Raw genomic sequence first — 10,587 nt, 5'->3', positions numbered from 1 at the left:
CCACGCCCCTCCTTCGAGAATTAGCCCTGCCTCCGCACATCTTCCAATCAGCATCGTTTTATCCAGTGTAGTCCCGCCTCCTTTGTGATAAACCCCGCCTTCTCTGGTCTGTCCATTCAGCGCTGTCTTTAGCCGGACCCCGCCCACCTGTTCCTCATCTAGCTCCACCCACCTCACCGCGCTTCGTCAATCCTCTTGACCAATCAACGCGCCGGCAGCCTGGTGCCCCACCCCCTCCGGCCACCTCACGGTCCGGCCGGCCTCCGCCCTGGCCAGAGGGCAATGCGGCGGGGGAAACGGGGCAGGCCCCACCTCCTTTGTCCGCCTTGCCCTCCTATTGGCCAGAGCCGGGGGCCGGAGGAGGAGCCAGGGCCGGAGCCCGAAAGTAGCGGGCCGGGGGCGGGGCGGGCGGGCGCGCGGGAGTCGAAGGCTGTTCGGCCTCGGCGGAGCCGGTGCGCGAGGCTGCGGGTGTGCTTGAGTGGCCTGCCCCGGGCCCGCCGCTGCCATGGACGGTCTGCGCCAGCGCTTCGAGCGGTTTCTAGAGCAGAAGAACGTTGCCACCGAAGCGCTCGGAGCGCTCGAAGCCAAGACCGGTGTAGAGAAGCGGTATCTGGCCGCGGGTGAGCCTCCTGGAGAGGGGTGCATGTCACGGGTCCCCGGCGGGCACATGAGGTCCTGGGTTCCATCCCAGGAAAGGGTGCATGGCCGGGATGGGCACCTTGAAGTCTTGGGTCTCCGACGAGTTATGGGAGGTTCTAGAAACTCAGACCTAGCTGTGGTATCCCTAAAAGGTACTCACATCCCGGGTCCGTCGTGAAGTCCTGGGGACTCTGACCAGAAAGGGGTTCACATCCCAGGACCCTGAGGGCCTCCACAAGGCCATAAAGACTCAGACCGGGAAGGAGTGTCTACCTCATGTCCATGGTTAACCTGGATTTAGGGTTCCATCCTGCATGGGAAGGGGTGCACAGCTGGGTCTCCAACAGGAAACCAAGATGTCCTGAGACGCCATCCATGGAAGGGGAACATGTTCTGGTTCTCCCATGGACCCTGACGTTATCTGGGGACTCTGAGCTGCCTGCAGGTTCTTATTCTAGATTCTGGAGAAGAGGGACTTTAATTTACCTGCCTGTGCTCCAGGGTCTTTGGAAAAGGCCACCCTAGTGTCTCGAAGCACTCTCCCGTGCAGCCTGCGTGCCAGGTCCCAAGTCCCTGCAAGTCTGGTTTTTCCAGTGGCTAGCTGGCCCCTGTGTGGGTGGAGAAACAAGAAGCACCCCCACTCAGTCCTCTATGCGTTCCCAGCCCCTTCTTGAATGTTCTCACGGAGAAATGATCCCATGCATCTCTGGAACATGAAGACTGACCCAGCACCCCCTCTTTGCCCCAACACAATACCTTTGAGTCAATATTTGTTGAGATAAGGTGCCAGCTGGGATCTTGGGGATGGGGAGTCTGAGGGAGGGACCGTCCAAGCACCCAAATTATAGGTCCGTTCTATTCCCAGGTCCTTTGTGCAGGTGTGGTAAGGGCCCCTGTGTGTCTTTCCAAAGTGATTTTCCTGTGCTCCCTTTATGTCTTCAGAATCCCACAGCCTGACTCATGAGACCATGGGGTCTGTGTGAAGGACTTGTGTCACAGGTCACGAAGCCCCTTCTCCAGACAGACAGCCCCATCAGCTGGAGGGCGGGCCCCCACACCCCAGTGTGTGTGGGATCTGATGGCTGTGCCCAGATCCCAGGATATCCCGCTTCTTGGGGTGACTCAGCACCCCGAGACAGCCTGTTGTCCCGCTGTGCAGGTTCCAGGTACAGACTGTGACCTCTGTTCTGGCTTTTCACATCATTAGGGAAATTGCATCACAGTACTCTGGGAGGGGTAGCATCAGGAAGGAAACTGAGGCACAGGAGTCAGGACAGGTGGAAAGCTGCCCATCACCTCCTCGTCCCACGCCCTCGGTCACCGCCTCCTCTCTCTGCCCTATAGCTTTGGTTCCACGGTTATCTTCCTCCTGCTGAGGTTGCAGTTAAAGAGATTGAGGGGACCAGTACACTGGGACAGCCCTTCCCCCAACAGTGCTGGAGACAGGGTGACATCCCTCTCCTGTTTCAGGACCCTTATCTAAATAGAGAAATCTTAGGTTTCAACTGCCCCAAATGGCCATCCTATGCCCCCAGGCACTAAATGAAGCAGGCCACTGGACTCAGGGCAGTGATGGGAGGTCACCCTGGTCAGCCGGGGCCAGCTGGGGCTCCCCTGCTGTTCAGTCTCAGATCCCAGGATAAGACCCAGAGCAGGTGGAAGGAGGGGCAGGGACTCTCTGACCTTAGACCCAGAAGCCTGTGTCCCAGCAGATAACAGTCTGGGGGAGGAAGGAGGAGACAGCTCAGGCTCAGCTACCCTGAGGGCAAAGGTCCTCTCTGGTAGACAAACCCCTTCCACCCCCTCTAGCTCAGCCCCGCCTCTGGCCTTCTCTGGAGTAGATTAGACCTCAGGTGTTCCCCAGCACTTTCTCACGTGGCCCTTTCTAACAGTAAGTGCACAGTGGCAATGGCGTGGGATCCCCGGGCTCTTCATTGCTGAGAATGTCTTAGTGGCCAAAAGAAGGTTCCCTACAGTATGGTCAGGGAATCAGCACCAGCCATACCTGCACGTGGACAATCCAGCCTGGTGCAGAGTCCTGGTCAGTTGAAACCTTGCTTGTTTGGGGGTTTCTAGAGTGCGCGCACAAGAAAGAGAGAGACAGACACAGACACAGACACACACACACACACACACACACACACACACACACACACACACAGAGAGTTTTCTCCTTCCATCCCATTGTTCCAACAATCAGATTAGATGTCCCTGATTACTTGGCAGGTGCCTTTACCTGTTGAGCCCTCTGGCTGGCCACTCTCCATTTTCTCTGGAGATGGTAAGTTCGCTGAACATTGATTGTCAGATGACCTTCAAGGAGCCTTTTTCTCCGCTACCCTCCACCAAGTGCTGAGGTGGCCTATGCACGGCAGCAAGCCCATTTTTGTCTTGTTGGTATGCGCTGCGGTCCAAAATCAAAGCCATAATGCTTGCACAGAAGGCATTTTACCCACCACATCATCCCCCAAACCTTTTTAGGTAGTAGGATTTGAGACATCGTATAGCCCAGGCTGGCACTGACCTCACTAGTAGCCAAGGATGACCTTGTGTACTCTATTACCCCAGCATTCCAGAGGCTAAGATAGGAGGAGCCAGAGTTCAAAGCCAGCCTGGGCTACAAAACTAGCTGCATTCTCAAAAATCAAACAGAAAAGGCAGAAACTTAGCCAGCATGGCAGAGTGTTTTAATCCCAGGGCTGAGGTGGAAGCAGGCAGGTCAGCCAGGGCTGCATCATGAGACCCTGTCTCAAAGAAGAAGAAAAAACCAAAACTGAGCCTTAGCCCGGAGCTGAACAAGGTCCCTGCCCGCTCTGGGGCACTCCCTATGAGGGAGGTGCGGCAGACATGGGACCGAGGGTGCACTGCCCAGAGTGTCCCCAGGGAAGAGGGGCTGCAGGCTGCATCAGAGGCATTGCTGGCCACGCTGTCTCCTCAGGGGCTCTCGCGCTGCTAAGCCTGTATCTTCTGTTCGGCTACGGGGCCTCTCTACTGTGCAATGTCATCGGATTTGTATACCCCGCATATGCTTCGTGAGTGTGGAGGGCAGCCTGGGGGGGGGGCTCCTGGGGGCTCCCCGGGAGAGAGCAGACATGCACATTCCCATTTCAACAGAGTCAAAGCTATCGAGAGCCCAGCCAAGGAAGACGATACTGTGTGGCTAACCTACTGGGTGGTATACGCCCTGTTCGGCCTGATCGAGTTCTTCAGCGATCTACTCCTGTTCTGGTTCCCTTTCTATTACGCGGGCAAGGTGGGCAGGCCATCAACTCTGGCAGGGACCAGCAAAGGAGTGGGACAGGGCCCTGTGTGACTGTGGTGTGTCTCGTGTGGGGCACGGCCCTGTGTGTGACTGTGGTGTGTCCCGTGTGGGGCACGGCCCTGTGTGTGACTGTGGTGTGTCCCGTGTGGGGCAGGGCCCTGTGTGTGATTGTGGTGTGTCCCGTGTGGGGCAGGGCCCTGAGTGTGACTGTGGTGTGTCCCGTGTGGGGCAGGGCCCTGTGTGTGACTGTGGTGTGTCCCGTGTGGGGCACGGCCCTGTGTGTGACTGTGGTGTGTCCCGTGTGGGGCACGGCCCTGTGTGTGACTGTGGTGTGTCCCGTGTGGGGCACGGCCCTGTGTGTGACTGTGGTGTGTCCCGTGTGGGGCACGGCCCTGTGTGTGACTGTGGTGTGTCCCGTGTGGGGCAGGGCCCTGTGTGTGACTGTGGTGTGTCCCGTGTGGGGCAGGGCCCTGTGTGTGACTGTGGTGTGTCCCGTGTGGGGCACGGCCCTGTGTGTGACTGTGGTGTGTCCCGTGTGGGGCAGGGCCCTGTGTGTGACTGTGGTGTGTCCCGTGTGGGGCAGGGCCCTGTGTGTGACTGTGGTGTGTCCCGTGTGGGGCAGGGCCCTGTGTGTGACTGTGGTGTGTCCCGTGTGGGGCAGGGCCCTGTGTGTGACTGTGGTGTGTCCCGTGTGGGGCAGGGCCCTGTGTGTGACAGTGTGGTGTGTCCCGTGTGGGGCAGGGCCCTGTGTGTGACTGTGGTGTGTCCCGTGTGGGGCACGGCCCTGTGTGTGACTGTGGTGTGTCCCGTGTGGGGCACGGCCCTGTGTGTGACTGTGGTGTGTCCCGTGTGGGGCAGGGCCCTGTGTGTGACAGTGTGGTGTGTCCCGTGTGGAGCACGGCCCTGTGTGTGACTGTGGTGTGTCCCGTGTGGGGCAGGGCCCTGTGTATGACAGTGTGGTGTGTTTCCACACAGTGCGCCTTCCTGTTATTCTGCATGACTCCGGGATCCTGGAACGGGGCTCTAATACTGTACCATCGCGTCATAAGACCACTATTTCTAAAACACCACGTGGCCCTAGACAGCGCAGTGAACAATCTCAGCGGAAGGGCATTGGACATAGCGGCTGGGATAACCCGGGACGGTGTGTATTCAGGGTGGATGCTCAGTGAGCTTGGTCTGGATCCTGGATTTGTTTATTTGTTTTATGAGACAGAATCTTACTGTGTAGAACAGGCTGGCCTAAAATCAGAGATTCACCTATCCAGGCCTCCCGAGAGCTAGGATTAAAGGTGTATGCCACCACACATCGCTAGTTCTGTTATTTCGTGGAGCCCAGGCTAGCCTCCAACTCACTAGGTAGCAGAGTGTGACCTTCCTGATCTTCTCGTCTTCCTGATTACTGGGATGACAAGCATGACAGTGTCACCCTGGGCCAGCTGGCTCCTGGGTCTCAGCTGACCCTCTCTCTGCCGTCTGTCCCCATGGCTGGATTCTCCTCTCTGCCCACCTGTCTCGAGCCTCCTGGCTCTGGCTACATTCCCTGTCTTGCATCGCGACCAACCCCTGCTTGGCTCTGCTGTTCTCTTACTGTCTGCCTCTCTCTCCCTGGCTGTCTGGAACCAGTACTGCAGGCCCTGGCACGGGGCCGGGCTCTCGTCACCCCAGCCTCAACAATGGAGCCCCCAGCCGCTCTGGAACCGGACCGTACGTAACTGCAGGCGGGGCTGTGCAGGGTTGTGTTCATTCAGTGTGCTTATGTTTGGTTGCGCATGCTGCCCTGGGCATGTGTTTGCAGGTGCCCACGGATGTGTGTATGCATGCGCTCTGGGCACAGTGTCTGCAGGGGTGAGCAGCTTGCCTCTGCAGAGGAGCTGATGACACACTCCCAGCAGCTCCTCATCTCCCCACTCACACTGTCCCTTTCCTCTCCACAGCCAAGTCAGGTCAGAGTCTGCTCCTGAAGCACAAGTGAGATCCCCTGGGAGCCTGGGCACAGAGCCCCTGGCCAGTGACAAAGAGCACACAGCTGAGGCCCAGCTCTCTGACTCCTCCTCAGACTCCCAGACAGAGACCGAACAGCAACGCCGACCCTCGAGCCCAATCAAGCCAACAGCAAGCCCATCGAGGACCATGAATGGGCAGTCCCCATCCCCAGTCAGCCCAGGTTCTGCATCTGCGTCCCGGGGTCAGCTGGCCACAGGCTCTGTTAGTGGCTCCCAGAATCCCAGTAAGGCCCGGGGCCATCGCAGCCGGGGCAGTATGTCTTCCAGGCCTGCACAGCGTACCCGGCTACCCAGTACGTCCTTGGGGCCCTCTCAACCGGCCATGCGCTCTGGGGGGTCTTCACAGCCAGCGGGCCGGTCCTCAGGACCTACTCGGACAGCGGGCCGGCACCTGGGGAACAACCAGCAGACCCCTCAGGCCTCGGCGTCAGCCCAGCCGGCTGGCCGGGCGACAGCAGCTGCATCTGCACCCACCTCCACACAGCCCATCAGCGTCTCCAACCAGAGCTCGCCGAGAGCCCAGTCACCCAGCACACCCCCTGATCCTAACCAGGCTGGCAGCAAGGCCCCCAGCGAGCCCGGGGATGAGGGTTCCAAGAACAAGCAGGACCCGAAGGAACACACCACAGAGGTGGCAGGCGGCAGCTCGGTGCCTGAGCCCGAGCCCGAGCGCCTAGCCCCCTGTCACTCTGAGTCCTCTCTGGAGTACATATCCGAGTCCACCACGGAGATCACCTGCAAATGGCCGAGTTACCAGCTGCGCTGCCCAAGACACTGCTGGCTCTTACAACACCTGGCATACTAGGGCCATGCCTGGACACCTGCCCGCTGGAGCCACTGGAGCACCGTGAGAGTCACACCAAACATCTGTCCTTGAGAGCCACAGAAGAGAACTGCCCACCTACACACCAAAGTCGGACATCTGCCACAGTGCCAAGTCAAACACCCACTTGTTGGGCCCCCACATGTTCAACCTGCCCATGAATTCCACGGGAGCCCCATGTGAGCCCATCAAACATCTGTCAGGGTGCACATGAAACACCACCTGGGGTCCCCGTGTACCATCTATCCTCCGAAGCACGCAATAAAATCACCGGCTCAGGCTCACGAGCGTGTCAGCTCAGCTGCTGGGTGGACTATCGGGAATGAACCCCAACCACGTGGTTAGGCCCAGGCAGAAAACCCATGTCCTCCCTTCTTCCCTGAGACAGCGTTTTGGTGTGTAGCCCAGGCTGGCTGGGAACATAGTCTCTGACCTCAGCCACCCAAGTTCTGAGGTCACAGTGATGAACCACTTGTGTGGGAAAAACATTATTAGTGTTTGCTCCAGATGAGGGGGTAGCCACAGGCCAGAGACATGCAATCAGCTGCTCTGGCTGGGAGTGTAGTTTATTGGTGTTACTTACAGAAGTGGGGGGGAGTCACCCCAGCCAGGGTGACCAGTTCTCTCCCTGTTGTTCAAAAGACCAGAAAGCTTTCTCAGGGTTTTCTGAGATTTTTAATTTTTTTTCGAGACAGGGTTTCTCTGTGTAGCTTTGGAGCCTTCCCTTCATGGAACTTATTCTTGTAGACCAGGCTGACCTCGAACTCCCAGAGATCCGCCTGCCTCTGCCTCCCAAGTGCTGGGATCAAAGGAGTGCGCCACCACCAATGTCTGTGCATGAGATGCTGGCAATGGACAGAGGCACCAGTTGCAGGTGTGAAGCCGCCAAGGTGCATGCTGGGAACTGAGCTGGGGTCCTCCTTGGCAGCATAACTCCTGGCCCTTCTGTTAGTCTCTGAGCCTCCCTCCTCCCTCCCTCCCTCCCTCGGGCAGGAATGTCTCAGTAGGGACCACATAGCCACACACACATCAATCACCCCCATCCCGTCATAGACTTAGGGCCAAGTCTGTTCCCTCCTCTCTCTCCCCACAAGCAGGTGAGAGGACAGCTCTGGCCACACCTGATACTTGTGCCTAGGCAGGTGGCGTGCTGGGCTGTGCACATGGGACCAGTGTGGGACCGGCTAGGTCCAGATGCACCCTGCAGACAGCCAGGGTCACAGACCGAGACAGTTGGTAATTGGATTTTATTTTCATAGTCCTCAGATGGTATCCAGGGATTCTGAGTATTGGACCACTGCTCCATCTCTGGCCACGCCCCCGGCCCCTCACTGGGGATTCTAGGCGGGGCTCCAACCTGACCATGCCTCAAACCCCTCATTTTCGCTGGCCTATCCACCCCTAGCTCTTCAATTGGAATATTCAGTAGAAATCACAGTGGGATCAGCCATAAACCCTAATGTATTTGCACACAATGCTGTCACCGAGTTGTTCCTGGGGTGACTTTGTCTTGTGTAACCCAATCTCTCCCAAGGCTCTGCTAGGGATGTGTGTCCTCTATGCCTCCAACACAGTTTCCAGAAAATGAAACATCTTAGAGCAGTCAATGTTTGCCCCCATCTTGGTGCATTCGAATGGTGGAGGAGGTAGTAAGAAACTTGGGATACTGGGCTCAATGCATTTGTTTGTTCAAGGTCATCTTTTGCTACATTGGGAATTTGAAACTAGCCTGGGCTACACGAGACCTTTTCAGAAGTATTGGGTGGGGTGTAGTATCACAGGTCCTTAATTCCAAAACTCAGGAGGCACAGCCAAGAGGCCCTCTTTGAGTCTGAGCCAGCCTGATCTACATAGCAGTTACAGTCCAGCCAGGACTAACTATGTGGTGAGTTCCAGGCTAGCCTGATGTGCATATTAAGAATTTTTTAAAAAAAGGTAATAAAAATAAATTTCAGCAAATCATTGCAGAAGTAAGACTGAGAAGACTGCTGTTTGCCAGGGGTCATAGGAGCAGGTGTCCAAAGGTCCCAGGGCAGAGGTGCAAGGCACGGTGGGGGAGGGGGACAGGGCCTGGCAAGTTTGAGGAGCAGTGAAAATGAAAAGCCCTTGTCCCTGGAGCAGAGGACCTACAGTGACTTGGAGATCTTGGGGAGGACTTCAGCTTCTGCTCTAATTAACCTCCCCCAGCCCCGGGTGCCTGTCCCCTGGCTGCAGCCCTGGATGCCTGTCCCCTGGCTGCAGCCCCGGATGCCTGTCCCCTGGCTGCAGCCCCGGATGCCTGTCCCCTTGGCTGCAGCAGCTGGTTTGAAAAAGGGATCTGACTACAGTATGGCCTGGGTGGGTAGGGGCCGGTAGGGGTGTGGGGGAATCCAGGTTGCTCAGAGTTGGGGATGGGGGGGGCTGCAAAAGGGAACTGGTAATAGCTCCTCCCCTCTGAGGTGGGCCCCACCCACCCGGGTCAGCCATTGATGAGGCAGTGGAAAGGAGGGGCCCTCCTGTCAAGGCCAGAAGCTTGATTGCTCCTCAACCTGGCCCGTTAATTCAAACCACAGAGGAGCCAGGTATGGGTCTAGACACCAGGGTCTAGCCTAGGCTAGGTGAGACCTTACTCTCACTGAACTAGGAAGCCATGGGCCTGGCTAAGCCGGCCATCAGCCCCAGGATCCTCTGCACAGCCTTTTCCCTGCTCCTGGAGTTCGAACGCAGGTTCTCACGCCTGCCAGGCAATCTCTCTACCATCTGCGCCACAATGGCAGGCCCTCCATCTACTTTATTTATTTTTCAAGACAGAGTTTTTCTATAGCTTTGGAGCCTGTCCTAGAACTCGCTCTGTGGACCAGGCTGGCCTCCAACTCACAGAGATCTGCCTGCCTCTGCCTCCCGAGTGCTGGGGTCAAAGGCGTGCGCCACCACTGCCTGACTGTCCATTTTTATTTTGAGACGCTCTCCTTAAGCTTCCTAGGTGACCCTGGTGATTCCCCGCCTCCCCACTGGGATCCCAGGCCCGGCCAGCGAAGGTATCTTCCTGCGGTCTTCATTTTCGTTTACTAATGACTCTCAATGTTTTCAAGTTAAAACATCCCCCTTTATTGATTACCACAAAGAGCCAAATTTGAGATGAACGGCGTTTTGGGGGATAGTTCCCTGTCCGTCATTGGAACCAGCAGTCTGGGCAGTACTGCAGTACCCAGGGGAAGAGCCAGGCCTCACGCTCCTGGTGTGGACCAGTAATACCAGCCACCTATGCCTTCCCACTACTCCTGGGTTACCGGTGCTGTCATGTGTACCGGGCTCAGCACCAGGACCCGAGCAGAGATGACCCTGCCCTGGACTCTAGTGTCACGTTGGGCAGCCGTTATAGGTGGGTGTGACGTCCCCAAGGCCTGCTGGAACTGGCCCCTGCAGACCATCTTCCCGCCTGGGAATTCATGGTCCCGCCACCAGGGGGAGCTAGGAGCCAACAGATCCCTGTAGACCCGGGCTGCACGCTGTCTGGGATGTGGGAGAGGTTCTTGGTGCTCTCTGCACCCCGGTGCCACAAAAGACTATCACATAACCATCAAACAAAGTGACCATTGCTTTTCCCACAACAGCACTGTGCCTCCCCAGGACTTGCCGGGTCTCCCGCACACAGTCAGTGCTCAATAAATGCTCATCAGAGAGCCAAGTGTCCACAGAGAGCTAATAGATGGGAAAACTGAGGACTTGGGATAGAGGCCAGAGGAGCTCTTGTGGAGGAGCAAGGGTAAAGCTGACCTCTGGATCCCAGCCAGACAGGTAAGACCATATGACAGACACAGGACCCAGAGGGACACCCCAGTAGGGCTGGTTTGTTGAGTGACTGTAGGATAGACACC

The 10,587-nt window shown here is 57.3% G+C and overlaps 1 protein-coding gene across 2 annotated transcripts; it reads left to right on the top strand.

Moving 5' to 3' along the window:
- Positions 1–379: 379 nt before the first annotated feature.
- Positions 380–6,014, top strand: Reep6 (receptor accessory protein 6). 2 transcript variants are annotated; one of them, XM_075975495.1, is made up of 6 exons: positions 380–620; positions 3,578–3,671; positions 3,754–3,892; positions 4,877–5,045; positions 5,528–5,608; positions 5,839–6,014. In XM_075975495.1, the coding sequence occupies exons 1-6, from the start codon at positions 506–508 to the stop codon at positions 5,874–5,876; spliced, it is 636 nt and encodes a 211-aa protein (XP_075831610.1). In that variant the 5' UTR covers positions 380–505; the 3' UTR covers positions 5,877–6,014. The 2 variants fall into 2 exon arrangements, with proteins under 2 accessions (XP_075831610.1, XP_075831611.1); XM_075975496.1 differs by lacking the exon at positions 5,528–5,608 and having other exon boundaries at positions 382–620.
- Positions 6,015–10,587: the final 4,573 nt, after the last annotated feature.

The sequence above is a fragment of the Microtus pennsylvanicus genome, chromosome 6, assembly GCF_037038515.1.
Source record: "Microtus pennsylvanicus isolate mMicPen1 chromosome 6, mMicPen1.hap1, whole genome shotgun sequence".
Taxonomy (NCBI): Eukaryota; Metazoa; Chordata; class Mammalia; order Rodentia; family Cricetidae; genus Microtus; species Microtus pennsylvanicus.
This window is presented reverse-complemented; position numbering and strand designations above follow the sequence as displayed.

Excerpts from the sequence above, each read along its gene's own strand:
- Reep6 (XM_075975495.1), top strand. The coding sequence starts at position 506 with ATGGACGGTCTGCGCCAGCGCTTCGAGCGGTTTCTAGAGCAGAAGAAC. Across the intron at positions 3,672-3,753 it reads GTATACCCCGCATATGCTTC|AGTCAAAGCTATCGAGAGCC; the intron begins GTGAGTGTGGAG and ends CCATTTCAACAG. Across the intron at positions 5,609-5,838 it reads AGCCGCTCTGGAACCGGACC|CCAAGTCAGGTCAGAGTCTG; the intron begins GTACGTAACTGC and ends TCCTCTCCACAG.